The following is a 19,851-nucleotide window of genomic DNA, read 5'->3' as shown; positions in this document are numbered from 1 at the left end:
GTACAAGCTAGGTATATTCTGCATGGTTTTCAATCACTTTGATGTAAGAGACAAGCAATTGACTCTCTCATCCCACAGCCTTCCTACAATTAGTTTGTTTACTCATTCTAATAATTTTATATATTTGTATTTACCTCCTCAAGTTAATCCAGTCCTATAAAAAATGAACTTTCATGCCTGATTTCCACACCCAATCATGAAAAAGGACTGACCTAACCCTGTTTGAATCCTAGTACTCCCTCCTTAGCCCATCGCTTCTTGCCTCAGCATTGATCCCCTTTTATCCTGCACGAAAGTAACCGGGCTCAGGGGTTAGTTCCACTGTTCACAGAGGCTTGTAAAGGGCATTTCACTACCAAAGAGAGACTTTTCTGCATGGGAAGCAAGGCCTTCTAAAGTTTTCTCTGCTATTAGATAGTATGAGTCTAACCCTCACATACTGCTACAGTAAAACGGTCTAGTAGGAAGCTGTCCTTGGCCTGATTACTGCCCTTAGAATTGGTAATATCCTGTCTCTCCCTTAGGGCTTCTTTGGGTCACAGTGGGTGGTTTCCGACCTTACAAAATGTCAAGAGAAAAGGAGCCTTAGGCATCTCACTTCATATACAAACAAATTGAGCACATATCAAAATCTATGCTGTGCTTTGCGTAAATACATCTGCCTGCTTTGGTCTGGAGAATATCGTGCAATGCTTTATTATCAAAGGAATATAAAAGATGAAGGAGATACTTGGCTTTTTCCATTCTTGCAAAACTGTATCGTAAGCTCCCCACTCCTGCCATTTTGCATTTGCACATGCTGCCTCAGCCCCCACATTTTAATGGCCTCTCGCCTATAGCAGGACTACAGAGCGCGAAAAGCCTTGTCAGAACACATTACATAGACATTACATGCTTTGTGTGTCCAGAAATGGTAAGTCATGGTGACAACTCTGTTCCTGGGTAATTTTGGGGATCAGCTAAACAGGATTATTCAAGTTCTCTACGATGAAATTTAATACAGTACCCATCGTTTGTTGGCAAAAGAAGAAATCAATAGTATGAAGACTGTTCTTCAAAGTTACTAGAGTGGGGATAGGAAGGGACATATGTTTTTACTAAAATATACCAGGGATATTTTAACAGCACTGAACAGTAACTACACCACTCCACATTCCCACTGACAAAGTCATTGTTGTATGAAGATAGGATTTGTTTTAGTAATCCTGTCACCAACTAACACACACAGATCTGTCAAAAGTTATAACACAAAGCAACTTTAAGAATGCCGTGAGGGGTTTTCTTCAATGTATTGAATAAAAATAGTTAAAGATGTGAAGAAGGAAAAAAAAAATACTGTATAAAAGAAGGTGCTCTGGACTATGAAATTTGCAGCATCAATGAATAAAAACAAAACAGAAGAAATACAACTCGGCTTTCTAGAACCATTAAAGAATGGGGAATTTTTATCCCTATTGTTGTTCATTTGGAAAATAACAGCAGTATGATTTATTTTACAAAATAAATGTGTTTATGACTGCTTGGAAAATTCATTTCTCAAATAAATTAGCCCTTGATGAAAAAACAATCCACAGCTATTTTTTAAAGAGTTAAAACTAGCTAGCCTCTGACTACCATATAGGACTCACTAAGCAACTAGGGAGATGGTACACAACTGTGCCCTCTAAAAAGCACACCACCAGATATTTTTTTCTAGCCCAATATCGAACATATTTTTACACATAAAAGTATGTCAGAAATTGTGTGTGTATGTCTGTGCATTTTTATGAATATAGAGTCACTGTACTCAGTAGTGCATATATTCAAATTTAACCAGAACCCTCTAGTATCTTATTACCATGGTCAGTGGGCTGTGTGAGATATCAGCGAATTCAAAAAAGGGGCAAATGATTTTCGCCACGACAGATTTCCACATGTACACCAGACTAAACTAATTTACATCCACGTTTTCAGCCTGTACCAAAAAAGGCACGTAATTTATAACTACTTGTACAGAAATCCATTCTTATAGAGATAAAAATAGAAAGTGAATCTACTAAATTAAATCTTTCGGCTTTTAAAAAATAAAGTGTTGGTAAATTGAAATACTGTTGAATAGTACTGAGACTTATATGCCAGCTATAAACTTATTTAACTGTTCCTTGTTTAGGTGTAGCAAGCCTTGCTGCTTGTTTCCATCTGAAGTTACACAACCTTAATTTGCAACGTTCATAAGACCAGAGAGGCTTGCTGCTGTTCTTGACACAATTTATTTCAGAGTAATAGGTTTTTAAATGCCAGCTCTGCAAGTCTGGATAATACGTATTTTTCAAAACTTGGCAGTTCCAGGTTCTTTTCTTTGGCTTTCTCCAGCATATTTCATCTGTTTGCAACAAGGGTCACTGGCAACAAGAGTCAGTGATAAAATCAAATAGAATGCAGTGAATGATTACGCAGTTCTTTATTCGTTAACATTTCAAGATTTTGACTTTAAAATATTGGGACTACTTTGGTACTGATGTGTACTTTCGTCACTAGACTGGAATGACATTTTTAAATAGATATCTATACGTTTCCCTCAGTGTTAAAAAAAAAAAACGTATATAACATTGAACAAGAAAGTATTTACTGTTACTTGCTGCATCTGTTCATCCCTCTGTCACTACTAATGACAGAAAAATAAAGATCTAAAGACTAGGTCCATGTATACTAGCAGCTTTGCTCCTAGTTTTAATCTTTTTGAGGGCATAAGCTTTATTTAGATAATTTTTTAAGTAGATAGACTGTGACACATCTACAGATCTGACTATATGCTAGAGGCAACTTGAAGGAAAAGGCTTCAAAAGTTTGTTTTACTTCTCAAAGTGTTTCTAATAATACAGATTTTATTTTATTATTATGTTTCTGTCAAATAACAGCAATGACTACATTCAGAATGGAGTCTTCTGGCTGTTTTTTTCTTTTTAAACGCATAGTTAAGAAAAATCCCTTTGGCTGTACATCTTGCTTATGATATAAATTATGCAAGTAGGCCCCCGAATTTTCAAAACTGAGGTTCTCCCAGTGTATTTTCTATAGAACCATAGAATAATTTAGGTGCAAAGGGATCTCTGAAGTTCATCTTTGCCAACCCACTGCTCAAAGCAGAACTAAACTGAAGGTTATACCAGACCGAGTTCAAAATCTCCAGGGAAGAATTTCCACAGCCTCTCTGGGCAACTTATTCCAGTACCTAATCTTTCTTATTGTGAAATTCTGATTTTTTTTTCATATATCTAATCAGAATTTCCCTTGCTGTAACTTGCTGTAACTTGCAACTACTGCCTGCTGTCTTTTCACTCAAAGAAGAGCCTTACTCTACTTTCTCTCTAATATCCCTCCAGGAATTTGAAGACCTCCCTTAACCCTTCTCTTCTGCACACTAAACAAACCCAGTTTCCTCAAACATTCTTCATGTGTCATATGCTCCACCACCCTCACCATTTTAGTGATGCTCCTCTGGACTCACTCCATTTTGTTGATGTTTCTCATGTACTGGTGGCCCAGAACAGGACACAGTACTCTGGATATTATCTCAAAAGTGCGGAGAGGAGAATAATCACTTACCTCGACCTACTGGCTATGCTCTTGCAAATGCGGTTCAGTGTGCAGTTAGCCTTCCTCTCTGCAAGAGCACACAGACAGCTCATGTTCAACCTGTCCACCAGGACCCCCAGGACCTTTTTGGCAAATCTTCTTTCTGTGCAGTCAGTGCCCACCTGTACTGCATGGAGTTGTGCTGTTCTAAGTGCAGGACTTTGCATTTGTCTTTGTTGAACTTCATGAAGTTCCTGTTGGCCCACTCCTCCAGCTTGCTGAGACTCCTCTGAATGGTAGCACTGTACTCCATCATTATCAATGATTTCCCCAAGTTTGGTGTCAGCTGCAGACTTAATGAGGGTGTCCTACCATCAAGGTCATTGATGAAGATCTTAAACAGAACTGGCACCAGTATCAACCCTTGAGGAGTGCCATAACCAACAAACTGCCTGTTAGACTGCAAAGTGTTGCCCACTACCCTTTGAACCTGATGGTTTGGCCAGTTTTTAATCTATCTTGCAGTTCACACATCCAGCTCATATCTCACCAATCTGGCTACAGAAATCCTATGGGACACCATGATGAAAGACTTTCTAAAGTCAAGGACAATGATATCACCTTGTTCACAGAGCCAGTCATTTCATCGCAGAAAGCTGGTCAAACACAGTTTGTGTTTAAACCTGTGCTGGCTGGTCCCAATCACCTTCTTGTCCTCTATGCACTTGCAAATAGCTTTCACAAGGACTTAGTCCATAATTTTCTTGGTGACTGATATTTGGCTGACCAGACTGTACTTGCTACCTTTTCTGAAAATGAGAGTAACATTTGCCTTCAATATTTTATATTGTTTCCATATAGATCCCTCTCACTAGAACTATCCTGTTTGCTACTGAAAAGTTTCCCAATATACAGATTTACAAGGAACACTCCTGCAATCTCGACCCTGAGACCCTAAGGGTATGAAGTCAGATTACTCCCAAAAGGTCTGCTGCTACTTTTAAAGAGTTCGAATTCTTAGTACATCACATGTCAATGACACCTCAAGAGTATCAGATCTCTATGGAGTGGGGAGGACATTCCCAATAGTATCTCAATTTGAACTTGTCTACATTGGTCTATGGTCCTTGTCACTACTACCTTCTGTAACAAGAATGCTGCCATTTTATCAGTGAAGTTGTGCTGCCTCCTCTAGGAAAAAAGAAACACTAAAGATACTACTCCTATAATGGCAAAAAGAGAAAATAGCAGCATTGAAAATGAAAGTTTATTAAGAATCACCAGCAATGCATGTTCAACTAACTATATGAAAGTTTTATGACTACTAACATGACTCTGAATCAACGGGAAGTGGAGTTAAGGACAGTCAGAACTAGAACTGTGTAAACAGTTGGTTTTCTTCAGCTTAATGGGCAAACCAAACACTGCAATAATGAGGGGAAAAAAAACTAGGACATTTTAGCAGAGTAATTAAAACTGAGGAGGAAGAAAAAGACAAAATACTACCGTCTTCTGCCAACAGAAAGGACATGATTCAAGCAGCTAAGGTTCAAGCCCCTCTTTAATTCGAGGACAGAAACAGAAGTGGAAGGAGGAAGCTTTCTCCACTTTTTATAAAATATTGTTATTTCTATTGGGATAGAGTGAGAATAACTTAAAGGTAGGGATGGGGATCTCCTGGCAGAAGGGACAGATGAACTGTTAATTGTTCCCATGAATAATTAAGCATGGAACAGATTCAACAGAAAAAAAATTAATAAAACTCCATTTGTGAATAATCTGTGACGAAATTGCTGATGAACTTCACTCAAAAATGCCAAAGTGAGCCATTTTGACATTTCCAGTGTTCTTTTCCCTCTACTTATCTATTGAGTGAATTTGTTCCAAGTTTGCAAAATGTTTGAGCACCAAATTATTTCCCATCAAAACTGTATTTTCCTCTTCAACATCCTATGTGATCCAGCCCAGAGGGGGACTATTTCTCGGGAGTTGAGTCATATAGTCATTATGCTGCTAAAGCTTGCAAAAAGAAACATTCAATGCTACTTTTAAAGCCAAAAAAAGCTACTCTCTCACATCATATTCCATATAATGAATTACATATTATCCCTGCTAGCATGGGTTACATTTAAAGACACATTACCCTGAAATAAAGTACCTAGAGAAGAGTTTTAAACCTCCAGTGGCTGATTACAGGGCAAAGGATTAGTTTAGTAAGTGATGATTACACGGTCAAGTTAGCTGCTTACTTTCTGTTGCCTACAATTAGCATATATTTACAGCTCTCTAATTTCATATAAGAAAAACTATGGGACAAGTCTAGATGGCATCTATATATGTATAATGTTGCCAGCACAGGGACTCCAGCAGACAACCTGTAAACACTAAAGTAATATACATAATAGTGAGAAAAAAAGAAAATACAGATTAACTTGTTCCCATAACAGCAGTGTGAACTGCAGATTAGAATTAGTGTTTCCTCAAGGATGTAAACTGAACTGGCATAAATACGTGCTAACATCAAATTCCTCAATAGAATGCCTCCTTTTTCTTGAAAACACAGGGAATTTGTAATTCATTTCATTGGAGCTGGCCTTAAAACTCTGATCTTGAGATATATTTTCCTCTATTATGAAACATGCCAAAGGATTAAAAAAAAAATGACTAATGAATTCAGTGATGTGACTATGAGGAACAGAGTATATTTTGAATGAAAATAATAAAAGGACATGAATAAGAAAAAGGCAACATTAGTGAAATTTATGTCACATTTGATTACATCTTTTTTGTTTTTCTTCTACTCATGCTAGATAAATCTCCAAATAGAGCTTAAATTCTGTGATGCCCTAAAAATTACAAAATGAATGCCACATGAGAGGTACAAAAAATATACTCTTACGGTACCAGTGGGGAATATATACCTGTATCTGTAGTGAGAAGAATAACTGAATATGGGAAAAGCTAGCTCTGGGGAAATTAATACTGGAAAACATTGGTAAGTTTAGTGTGTTGTCATGACTCATAGAAGATTTGTTGCCTACCAGATGCCAGAGCAGGAAAAAAACCCATCATATTAAAAGAAGACAAGTTACTGAGAAGGTCTGGAAGGAAGCCATAGGCATCATAACCTATATTGGACACAGTGATATAAGCAGAACTAAATGGAGGTCCTGCAAAATAGGTTTCAACAATTCAGAAGCTGAACGAGCAAGTAGAGATCAAATGCCAGCGTTCCCAGAAATGAGACTGGTGCCACACTTTGGGAGAACTGAAGAATGGCAGACAAGGAATCTCAGCATAGTTTAGAAGCAACACATGGACCAGGGATATCACTCCTGGAGTAACTGGGCCTTACACAGCTAATTTAATATTGATTATTAGTATTCCTGCTGCAACATAAAACAGATTAAGACAACACTTACCCAAAACAGCATTGATTCTAAACCAGACAGACAAACCAGTTTAGATAAATACAGTGCATGGCAAGATCTACCCTAAAGCCATACGGAAAAACTAAAAAAAAAAAAAAAAAAAAAAAAAAAAAACCTAAAAAAAAAAAAAAAAGAGAGAGAGAAAAGACTTAAAAGAAGGTATATTTATGCAGAGGTGCAAAGGGAGCAAGATGACAGCTAACTTTCCTGCTTTTGAAGTCCTTATGGCAAACGTATTTTAAGCAGAGATTCCAGGACAAAAACAGTGGATATTTTCCGACATAGAAGAAAGTGGTGCATTGTAAGTCATGAAGATATGGGGTCATAAATATACCAAAGGAATGAAAGAACTGTAAGATAAAAATATGTGCAAGGTATGGATAGGAACTGCAGGTATGGAAAAGGATTAAACATAGCAAATAGTTACACAAGGCGGGAAGAAGGATCTCCAGATTTTTTACCCTCTAAACTGCTTATAACAGTAATCTTTGTGTGCTGTTGAAGATGCCTTTAAGTACCTCAGCCCCTCAGAGCCTTAGCATAGCGATTGGAAACCCTATTCGAGTTTGCCAGAAGGCAGCAAAGTAATGTGCTACTTCAGAACTTGCTTAAACTATCAGACACTGGAGCAGAAACTACGCTAGGATTGGGAAGAGGTCCCAGGGGGTGAGCAAGTGCTCCAGCTCAAGTAGCCCATGGAAGAAGGAGCTATGTGGTGCATGCCGAAGACTAGTGGAAAGGAGCCGCTGTTCACAGTTTAGAGGTTCTTTTTTTTCTTCTTTGGGGGCAGGGGGGGAATGGGGAAGGGAGAGGATGAAAAATTTTGCATCCCGAGTGAAGACAGAAATGTAGAAATTCACAGTTTTCCAGAGAAGACTTAGATCCTGAGACATATACAAAAATATCACAGCTACTCTGTGATAAACTGTGATGTCATACATGGTGGCTTGGCACATTACTGAATTCCTCAAGCAAAAAAAAAAAGAAATTCTGCAAACAGAGATAGTGCTATAAAAGGATATTTTGCTAGAAAAAGTTCTTTTAAAAGCAGAAAATACGTTAATATTTCAGTAGCTGGTATAGTAATATGATGAAAGCAGACAAGCACATTAGAATAAGAAGAAAAATTAGCATCTAGGAGTAGTGGAAGTGATAATGCACTGCCCTCAGCCAATCCTACTTGCCCAGACATTTCTAGCTTTGACATTTGGGAGGCATTACAGAATACCCAAGAGAAATCTGACGTGCTTCTTTACAAAATACTGGCAGCTTTATGACCCACAAACTAGGGGCTTAAAACCAGAGCACAGGTCACACCAGATTTACTGTTAACTGGTCCTGAGGCTCTGCGTAAGAACACGGCATTAAAGAAAAAAAAAAGTTTTCAACAATAAAACAGTAAAATAACTGCCTGGTTCTTTGTTCTTCTTGAGAGTCACCTGTCACAGGTCACTGCTAGAAACACAATGACATCTTAGGTTGATCTGACAATACTTTTCTTCCCCAAGAAACTAGCTGAAAATACCCTCCTCTGAAGAAGCATAAAATTTGTATGAAGATCTCCTCCATTACTCACTACCGTATTCAATCCCGTTGCTCTCAAAAGAGGACTAACACAATAAAAAGAGGAGGTGACACCATTCCACTGAAGACCATAGCTTGGCAGCTTATCACCTTAACAAAGCAAGACTGTCTGCCCCAAAGCTGCCAGTCTTCAGGATCAAAAAAGTGACAGAAGGGATGTAAAGGGTACCAGCAACACAGAACTAGAAAAGTGCTGGCAACACGAAAGTGCTAGAAGAGACTTGGCAAGTGGGTATAGGTGAGTCTTTTGAATTTCCCAGCTGCAGGCCTGCAAAAAGATAAGACTGGATAAAAAAAGTTGTTTTAAAATATTAAATATTTAATTTGCCCAGAGTGCAAGTATTTACTGATTAGAAGTTATGGAATGATCACCTGAAGAGTTGTTGGGCAAAACTACATCCAACTACTGGAGTGTGAAACCAATTTTGCTCTTATTTTAGTATGTAGTTCGGCATAACTGTAATAAATGGCTATCCATTCTGAAGTAATATTTAGTGCTGAATTAAGAGATCTGTTTTTTACAATTAGCAAGGGATAACAATTGGATATTTAATACTGATGTTTTCACTTTATCTTTTTCCCAAGCATTCAGTGTCCCTGTTCACAGTACCACAAAATTCTACTAAGATGCAATTTCACTGAAAAAAATTGCAGACAGGTTTAGTTTAAGAGACAGTAAATAAGCCTTTCTAAACTAGATAGTATGGTAAAGAAACTACTGCCAAATACGTCTCTGAGGTAAATGGCTCCTATCTATCAAAAGAACAATGTTTCAGAGATCAATTTTTATAATGCAAGAAATTCCATGAATTTTGTGGAATTTCTCAGCTTTTACATTTCGTTATTTTTCCATTCATTATTTAAAGTTTTGCAGAAAGTATTGCATAGGAAAGCAGTTTTTGTTTTTGTCCTAACCATGCTTTATTCACTCATGACAATTCAGCAATTTACACTATAGGAAGTATATAGGAATTTCTGGTTTATGTTAAATTTTACTAATATCAGCTGTCTCACTGGTACTAGCATACACTTTCATCCACAGTCAGTTTTCCATCCTATCAGTAAAAACTGGAGTTTTACTCCTACTAGTCAAGAAAACACATTTCCCCGAAAAGCTCACCTCCTCCCCCCACGTCCATGCTGATTTTATGAGAAGTGGTACAGTGTCAGCAGACCAGACTGGAAATGCATTCTGCCCTCTTTTAACCCCAAAACCTACCCAAAATCACCACTGAATTGCTTGTCTCCTTGCTACAGCGAGCAGGAGAGCAAATAGGCAAAAATACACCAGAAAGAGGAATATATTATAGGTTGTAATGGAAAAAGTGTGAGAAGACTTTTTAAATAATGTAACAAGAAATTATTAAGAGGAAGGAACGTGGAAAATTATGTTCCCTCCAGCACACACAGTTCCCTAACAGAAGTGCTGACATCTCACCATGCCCTATCTCAAATCATTGTACCAAATAACAACGCAAGTAGCAATGGGTCCCCACCACCATGCCACACAGGTTTTGAGACTCTGCACAATGCGCTGATCCGAGGCTGCGCTGCTGCAGGAAGGCACCAAGCGGTATCATATCATGAAGCTGCCAAGCTGACAGGTAAGCCACCAGCAATTTTTTTTTTTTTTAAGAGTGAATCTTGGAGTTTTTCAAATTGAGTACAGATACCAGCAGGAATAGAGGTATCTGTACCGAATACAGTACAGCAGCAGAGAGAGGCTGCTTTTACCCCCACAATGCACATTTTTATTTATTTTTAATTGTATATTTGCAGAGGTTAATAGGCTTTGTGCTTAAGCAGTTTACCTTAGGAAATTACACAGAGATATTCAAGTATAGTAACATGTTCTGTTATTTATGTCCAGGAAGTAAAAGCTGCTTCACACAGTTTGAGAATGATGACCATAGCATGATAGCTTTAATTACACAGTCAAATGGTAATACAGCTGCATCCTATCTCTGTTCAGCAGTCCATTGCAAATTGTTTAGGAACAAGACACAAGTTGTTGCTTCATGTAAATCAATCCTGCACTTCTATTACCCCTCATGATATAAAACCCCAATTTGCCTTGCTTTGTGGAAATAATTCAGAGATGACACAAAACAAGGAGCAATCACACTTCAACACTTTCCCCAACCTTTCCACAGTACATTAGCTTCAGAAAAGCACACAACTTTGCAAAAGCATCTACAATCCATAGTATAATTCATGAATCACTGAACTTGGAAATGGAGTTTTCTAGCGCACGGTGCAAACACTTCACTCAACATGAGATATAACAAGTAACTACTGATGACGAAGCTTCAGAAGACACTCTCATAAAGCAAAGGCTTTACTTAATTTTAACTTACAGGAGAATTTGGTTTCTTAAGGATGATTAGACAATAAACCTGGGCATTGAGCATAACAGCTGTCTTCTGTGACAATTAGATTTCTACATGAGAAATAGCATTTTCATAAATAAAGCAGCCTACTCAAATAAATTGAAGAAAGTGTACTGTTCATCTTTAATAGTTTCTTCAGTTACACCAGTGACCTTCAGAAAGCTTCATTTGCGTGCACATGACAAACTGAATGGGTCAAGTCATCATTTTTTTCAGTCGGGGTCATATGTCACCAGACCTTGCTGGGGTCTCATCAACAAAACAACCATTTGTCTGAAAAGCATTGCTACAAATTTCAAATGTATTAGTTTTGAAAAAGGTTTTACTGTGGATAGTCTGTCAGGTCCTGATTTCTACCTGATTTAGAACAAGGATCTCAAACACTGTGTCTCTGTTCAAAGTATGGGGTGGGTAATTACTCAAACTTTCAGCTCTAATGACAATTTTTAGCAGAGAAATAAATATATATCATTGCTATTTCATTTATAATGTTTGATTAAAAAAACCCTGAAATCTCAAAGTTTGGTGGCATAGCAACATGATTTCCTCATGTTCTTCCCTATGCTCTTCACTCAGAATTAGTGGAGTGCCGCTGTCGGGTGATACTCTAAGATTTCTCAGATTTGCAAAACTTCACATTTTGGGGACCCCCTCCCCCCTCCAAAATAATTGCAGTTTGAAACAAAGATCTAGATAGTAAATCAATTATGTTCTGATTACAAATGGATACAGCTACACACGAGGTAGGGATACTTTAAGGAGGAAATAGGAAACATGCTGCTACTTTGCTACCCTGTAGAAAATAAATGTTGAGGTATAACTGAAGGCCTTTGAAACTCATTTCAGTATTGCTTAATTACTAATTCTTTCATTCCCATAGAATAAAGCAGAAAAATGAACTGCAGAAAAGCAGCACTTTATATCGTTACCAAAATTGTTGTGCTAATGACAAGAATAATGCAATTTTACCTTATCTGAAGACAGTAATAACTTAAGACTGTGTTTGTTTGATTTTTGGAAACAATGAATTTGTGGATTACACCTTTAATCATTTAGGAAATCAATATTCGATCTTTCTTTATGCATCTTCGCAGCTCCAATTAATATTAGTGGTATTCTTCTTAAGCCTGGACTAAGTACAGTGCCAAACGTTATATTCTATAGTCCTGCCATTTGAAATCAAGATTATTTGTGTTGTACAGTTAATGTATTTTATATTCTTTAAAGTAAATAAGGAACACCTTGTACACAGCTAAACATCCATCCAACACACTTTGGCAACACATCCGTATTATTTCCAGCAAACTCCCATGTTCTCAAAACCATGGCAAAGCACAGACAATATTAAAATACCTCCTAAGTCCTGAGAATTAATGTTCTGCATATATTTCTAGTGCTCCCACAGATAGGAAAGGAATCAATTTACAGCACAAAACTTAAAGGAATGTGTGAAGTCTGAAGGAAGAAAATCTCTAAGTCATAAGTACATCACATTACGACCCACTGTTCTGTGACATGCTGTGTAAAAACTGATATACCAACACCAAGACCACTATATTTCACTGTAACTCTATGCATACTACAGCAGAGTTGCATATTACCAATTATGAAATTGGGAACTACAATTATAATATACCAGTCTATTTTTCCCATCATAGACCATGTTTTTGCATCTATCTGATATATTTCTATTCATAAAGTCTCCAGCATGACTGTTTGTGAGACACGGAATTCACTCTGATGAAAGGAAAACATCTACTACAAAACACTTTTCCAAAACTGTCAATGAAATTAACTTAAAAAAAAAAAAAATCTTTGATCCATCTCCTTTTGACTTCGGTTAGGATCTCTAAACAGACTTATACAAGCCATGGATTGTGTCCTGAGTGAGCAACCTAAAGGGAATTGAGTTTAGGAAATTATTTCTTTCTTTGTTTTGTTCTTAATTTTTTTTTTATTTTGATTCATTCTGCAAGTCTTTTAAAATCATTAAAACCAAACACACCTCTACCAAGCACAACCTTTCCAGCAAATTTTCAAATGTGGAATATCACTGATAATGTTGAAAACCATCTAAATGCAAACGGAATGAGAAAAAATCTGCATCAACATCACCATGTAAACAAAATGTAAAACCAAAACACTTGGAACACCACAAACAGTATACCCTTTAGCAACTTTCCAGGTTAGGGATGACCTCCAAGTACTCTCAAGTCATTGAGAGTCTTTGCATTAATTTCAAAGGACGTGGCTGAGTATAAAAAATCCTTAGACTCATATATATTGTAGATTCATATATATTGACATAACTGCACATTGCTGCATTTCTCAGATCAACATCAATAACAGTGTTTATTGACAATACAATACACAGTGAACCAAGGCTCTCAGCGCCACAAGATCACAAAGGCACAACTAAATCCATCCTGCTAAATGAGGTGCTTCATGTTTCTTTGAAAAGTGTTGTAAAAATGAAGAATGCTAGAAAGATTTATTAGGAGACATATCTAAGCCACTAAAAACTTAATATTTAAGACTTAGCACTCCATGCACAGACCATCAGTTTTCTTGTTTCTAATCTATTTCTTATTGCTCCAGGAACTGAAATAAGTGGCTATATACCACTGAAGAACATTCAGACTGTGGATATTTTTCAATTGACATTTATCAGCACAAAGTTAATTTTGCAAAAAGTCAACATTTTTTCCCAACTCTGTATGAGCTGAAAAGACAAAAGCATACAGCTGGCACAAGCCAAAAGGTATATATATTTTAACGCTTACCATTATCACTTTTGAGATTTCCATTGCTGAGCTGTTTTAACCTCTTCTGATGGGATTTGCCATTATAGTGGATTTGTGCCTGAGCTGCAGAATTCAGCTGAATGTTACAAACACTGCACAAAGTGAAATTGGTGTGTTTCTTTTCTCTCTCCTTCTTTTCTTCAGTGCCATCAGGTGCTAAATCTTTCTCATTTTCTCTGTCTGGGATGGACGTAAAATCTGAATTGTATGAGTGCTTATCAACTGGTAAGTCAGGGCTCCAGGGTTTCTTCATATTTTCTGAGGGAAAAAAGCAGCAAGAAAAATTCATGAGTCAGGCAAAGTAACATAGGCAGGAGTTCTACATCTATAAACCACAGAAAGGCTGAAATTAGTTCTTTATATTTTCATATTTATACACTACATTTCCTCTTGCATATTCCGCTTTGTGTTTATGGTTTTTAGTTAAACTTCACAGTTACTCAAATGAATATCTTTGAATTTTTTAGCACTACTATTAAATCGGCCACTGGAACTAAGCTCTCAAAGTGAATTTTTTCTAATTGTTTCTTTCTTACGTCTTGATTGTTTTGCTATATTTAAGAAATAGCTGATGAAAAAATATCAACCTTATACATGCAAAATACGAAGCAGTTTCAAATGGCCAAATAGGTCTTTAATGTAAGGGTGGAACAGTTTTGAATAGATCAGCAACAGCGGAATGTTCCGTTACACAGAAAGATTCATCATGGTCTAGCAGCTAAATCATACAAGTAGAAGAGAAAAAACTTTAGTTATGTAAGATTTGGGCAATCAGCAGTAATTGTTCTGTATCTCTTCTTAGGCAGGAATTCATGGCAAGAGAAAAGAACGGCGCACAAGAATGATGTTCATCGTATTTAAAAGATTAGAGCACATTACTGTAACTAAATAGTCCAAACACCATGGAGATGAGTGGAAAAATACATTTCTGTGCTAAGCAACCCATGACTCTTTTTAGCAAGCTCTTTTATTAAAATAAAAGAGTTTATCAAATAAAAGAAAGATACTGGGTTATTTCTCAGACCTGGCAACTTCTAAATACTCTTCTTTTCCTTAGCTAAATTCCCAGCTCTCCAGCTCGTTTCCTTCCCTTATTGTGCTGGGGAAAACCAGTTCTCCATAAGTGGCTCAAATATGAGAATCTGCAGTAAAAGTAACAATTTGCACACTTTCTTTAGCCAGAAGAGACAGTTAGCTACTTCCTCAGCAAACTCTAGATGAGGCTTCTGACATCTTACCTGCAATCTTCAGTGGGAAGCGCAAATAGCTATTGTAGTAGAAATACAAATTACATTCCTCTCTACAATTAAGTCCCTCAAACATATTTTGGTTTTTATATATAAACTATATGTAGGTCAGTTAAACCTGCTATGGAGGACAACCTCTTGTTATGTTGCATTACATATACTCCTACATTCAAATGCTGCAGTTGATTAATCAGTGTAGATTCTTAGTTGTTTTAGCACGGAGAAATGCAAGATGCATTCCTCATGTAACAGAAAGATATAGGGCAAAGTTAGGCTCTGCTTCCTTTATTTATATATTTTGGTGTGTTGCAAATAATAGAAGAAAAAAAATACACTTCAGTTAGCTAAGCTTAGTTGCAGAGGCATCACGCTCAAGTTTACTAATTACTTTAGGTATTAGTACCCCCTGCTTATCCACTCTCCACTTCCTTCAAATATTTTCAAGACAAAGTCTGATGACATTGTAAAACCAAGAATGAGAACCCTAATCTGAATGATTTTATTTAGACGCTGCCATTTTTATATTTATCTGGTTCTAAATAGTCCAAAGACAAACAGTAAACAGGCTCTACTCGTTGCTTATCTTAACCTTCCCGGAAACTCAGATTCGGTTAATATCAAACTGAACTATCTATAGAAATGAACAGAAATTCACACCTGCAGAACTTCAAGCGAAACCAATGTAAATACGAGCTTGAATGGTTAAAGGTCAGTAGAAACCACACAGGTCAAGAAGTGCCCTATGCACTACAAGACTAATTTACTATTCAGGGAGGACACAATGGTATATTAACTTAGCATCTTGATGAGCCCTTTATATAGCATATAAATCTTTAAACTGGTTGTTCTTCCAGACTTAATGAAGATCTAGCCAAAGAATTTAATATGTACTTTCAGCAACAAAATTACTGCAACCATAAATATAATGATACTATTTGGTCTCCAACTCACAGATCAGTCAAACTACAGATGAAAAGATGATCGCATCAGCACAAGAAAATTGGCTACATACACCTTTAATCACAGATTCAGATCAGGTTTAGCATCTAAAAATAAGTCAAAACAAGCCTTCACATTTGGATCTGATTACACCAAAACACTGCAAATTCTCCTTGAAAAGTCTTCAAAGTCTATTTTATTAATACTAAAAGTATTTAACTGATTAGTTATCATTTAAAGGTTTTGTCCACCCAGGAGTTAAAATATATTTACTGAATTGGAATCAAATCATAAAGACAAACTCATCTAAAAAATGCAAATCTAAAATCTACTGATATTCAAAACAGTTTCAATCTGAGTTTTCAGATTTGCTTACTATCTAATTAGCATTGTGGTTTATGCAAACTAAAGCCTATTTCATTTAGAAAACGCTAGTTATATAAAAAGCATGGACCCAGTTCTGAGAGAAGCTCTGCACTTGCTGCAGACAAAACCTCTATCCACCACTTCAGTCAGTATTATTATTTCTGCTTTTGTGTACAATCTACTTTTATCTAGGATGTTAGCAATCTAAAGTAAAAGATGAGAAAGCAGGCTAAACAACTCATTCTAAAGCGAAATTAAAGGGAAAAAATGAACAACAGAAAAGTAGCTACTTATTAAATCAAACATAATACCAACAGTGATGATAGTATCTTTTACAGCCAAATCACAACCGTGAAGTTATGAGAATGTGGAACCTTAGGAGAAAACCTCCGATTTTTCTCCAGCCTATCTTAAATATTTCCTAATGGAAGGACAAGGTGTCTCCTGAGGAAGCAGCAGCAATCCATCAACCTCCAAGCCTTCTGGAGTTACCTGGAAATATTACTCACTTCAAAGAGCAGAGTGGATTCATCCTTCTAAAATATTTTTAAATTAAGAAATTCAGTCTTTAATCAAAGTATTAAAAAGAAGAGTAAAATGCTAACATGATAGCACTAATTTTATGGAATTGCTCTAGATGACAGTAACTAGAAATCCCAGGTTATATACATGCTGTACATTAATATATATTATCTTTTGCATTGAAAGCTTTCCCCACTAGAGAGCAGTACAAATTTAAAATTACAACTACAATACATCTTTAGTATATACCATTATATCCCTATACTGCTAGTCACATTACTATAATAAAGCAGATCATCTAATCCAGATGTAAAATTTTGTAAGCAAATATAAGGTAGTAAACTAAGCATACATAGTTCGCTATGTGCACACACACCTAATTCCTTTCATAACATTTACACAAATAAGCAGGCAGCCTAGTAAGTCATATTAGCATGTTATAACTTCACTCTAATATTCCAGTCAACACAGTCTAGTCTGTGAGTCTTATTTTTAGCATATAGAATACTTCTGTCCTACAATCTAATCTCATTTTAGGAAAAGAAATTTTAAATGCACACTGGATAAAGGCACAGTAAAATAACAAGGGAAATTACACCTTGGAAATAAATAATACAAGCACCTATAATTTGATTTGTGTTTGCATAAGAAACCTGTGATGGCATTACAGCTGTAATACATTTTTGACTACTGCCACCTCTCTCAAATCTGAAGCAAGAAGAATGTTTACAACTACAGAGCAGCTAACAATTAGGAAAACAAAAGTATCAGGACTACATTCTGTCACTATTTCCTTTACACATGTACAGTGATTTCTGAATATGTAAGGACACTACTGAAGGCTGAGGGGGAACTATCATAAACTTGTGCAGACCACTTCGGCTGATATTCTTTAATGGACAGAGGTAAAGACAGAGAAGGCTAAGGAAGGGGGGCGGATACCAACTGAGTATGACTTGCTGAGATATATTTAAAATACAATTTTATCACTAAATTCAATCTTCTAAAAGAAAAAAAGAATCCACAAGTTAGCAAAAGCTTGTAAGGCTGATCCCACCGGTATTCCAACAGACACAGACTAATTCTCACAAAGCAGCACAGACTTTCAGTTCATGCCTGCACATATATGTTCATTATTACATACCTTTATTTCCTGGAGTGAAATTTTCAGATAGCAATTTTGATTGTTTGCGCAAATAACTTGGGGATGAGGGAAATAATGCTTAGTTTATTTTGTCTGGAAATCACACAGAAAATAATTAGAAGAAAACACCAACATCTTAATTTTTAAAGTATTTTTTAAGTGCTATTAATCACCTATTGGTTTAAACTGCCTATCCTACATAAGACAGAAGTTAAATGAAAACCTTCCTTCCCTGCCTTTATATTCCAGAGTTCACCTTGACTGTAGGAGGTTACACATCATATAAATAGCCAGGAGTTTTGCAGATACCTTCCTCAACCTTTAGGCACCTTTGGAAGAGCAGCAGTGAACTACAAATGAATTAGCAAGGTAACCAAGAATTCAAAATTTCAAGCCAATCTAAATAGCACTGTGGATAAATGCTTGGCTCTGTTTTCCCTGGAGCACCAAACTCAATTTTGGCTCAACGATGCTTATCAGTAAAATGAACTTTGCATGACATTATAGCTCTGTGAAGTAGAAAACTGTCGTGTCCGGGGACCCGACAACTATTTGTGGTGTTTGCTGGCTCAGCTAACATAGCTACTGGCTGGGGACTAGTCTTCTGAAATGTGCTTGAATGTAAGGGATTAGAAATTACGTCCGTCACCTTCCTCAGTGTAACACAAAAGCACACTTTCTATATAAGGACACAAAAAGGAAACATTGCTCATTTGTATTATAGCTAATTATTTTGTTTGCAGACTATCCTGTCAACGTAGAATTATCAAAGTCGCTTTGACTTTGTAACCGTGTATGCAATAGCCAGTTTAGGAGGCTAAGGGAGTACATGGATTTCAGAGCGAGAATGTCATTAAATGAGGAACTGCCGTGCGGGCCACACAGTTATACTCAACAGTAACTACTTGCTATTGATGAATGACACAGTATAGCCTAAAGAATCTCTCCCTGGCTCCTTCCCGATAGGTTACTATGATAAAATACATCATAGCCTGATAAATACATCGTTGCCTGAAATGGATGAAGGATAGAAAATATAGGTAGGACATTAACAGCAAAAGCCCACAAGTTGAAATATCGAGACATGTCTAATATTTTATGACAGAACTGTGAAAGCAGCCAAGATACTTAGGTGGCACTCATGTAAAGATACAGTTGCTTACACTTCCGTCAGTCACCCTTAGAGTCTGTAGTCACTGTAAATCCAGTCAGAGTCTGCAGTAAAATTCACGGCGTTCTGAAGTAGACTCTGAAGTAAATCAGGCATTCCACTCCTAGAAACACTTATTCATCTCCTTCTGCAGATGTCTACACTGTAGAAATCTAAAGTTAGATGGGATGAATCTTACTCTGTCTGCCATAATAGCCTCTTCAAAATTTAAAAAGACTTAAACTTTGGAGGTAATAAGAAAATATGGTTAATTCAGTCAGATTACAGAAGGAAGCAACCTTGTTGTAAGGGTTTTAAAATATCACCCAGAAAAAGTTACTTGAATTTACTTCTTTGGTTATGTCACCAATTCTCTGCAAGATAGTTTATGTAAAGTGTTCACTACTAAAATGTCAGTTAATTATATTTGCTGAAGTCTTGGAGGTACTGAAGGATGTATCATCCTAACCTTTGTGCCATTCATACATTCTTCTGGATTGTGAAATCTGTTTGAGAGACACTAAGTCCCCTGCAACAGAAGATTATCAACAAAGCAAGAGATATCAGCTGCTGTCAAGGAAACTGTTAGAACAATGTTCAAAAAAAAATCACTTAAAAAACCATCACTTATCAAGATCCTTTCTCTATCACTTGTCAGTTTTACTGCTTTGGGGGAAAGTTACCAGCAAGCTATGGAAAAAATCCTCTGGTAGTAGCTG

At 36.6% G+C, this 19,851-nt stretch overlaps 1 protein-coding gene across 2 annotated transcripts in view; it reads right to left on the bottom strand.

Annotated features, from left to right (window-relative positions):
• The window catches only part of ZNF385D (zinc finger protein 385D), a 430,528-nt gene that overhangs the window by 328,861 nt on the left and 81,816 nt on the right, over window positions 1-19,851 (bottom strand). For both annotated transcript variants that reach the window (XM_026103714.2, XM_026103716.2), the window contains exon 2: window positions 13,744-14,022. In XM_026103714.2, coding sequence (XP_025959499.1) covers window positions 13,744-14,022 — 279 coding nt within the window. The remainder of the gene's footprint in view (window positions 1-13,743; window positions 14,023-19,851) is intronic.

Source organism: Dromaius novaehollandiae, chromosome 2 (assembly GCF_036370855.1).
Source record: "Dromaius novaehollandiae isolate bDroNov1 chromosome 2, bDroNov1.hap1, whole genome shotgun sequence".
Classification (NCBI taxonomy): Eukaryota; Metazoa; Chordata; class Aves; order Casuariiformes; family Dromaiidae; genus Dromaius; species Dromaius novaehollandiae.
The sequence above is the reverse complement of the archived record's forward strand: the minus strand, read 5'-3'. Positions and strand labels throughout refer to the sequence as shown.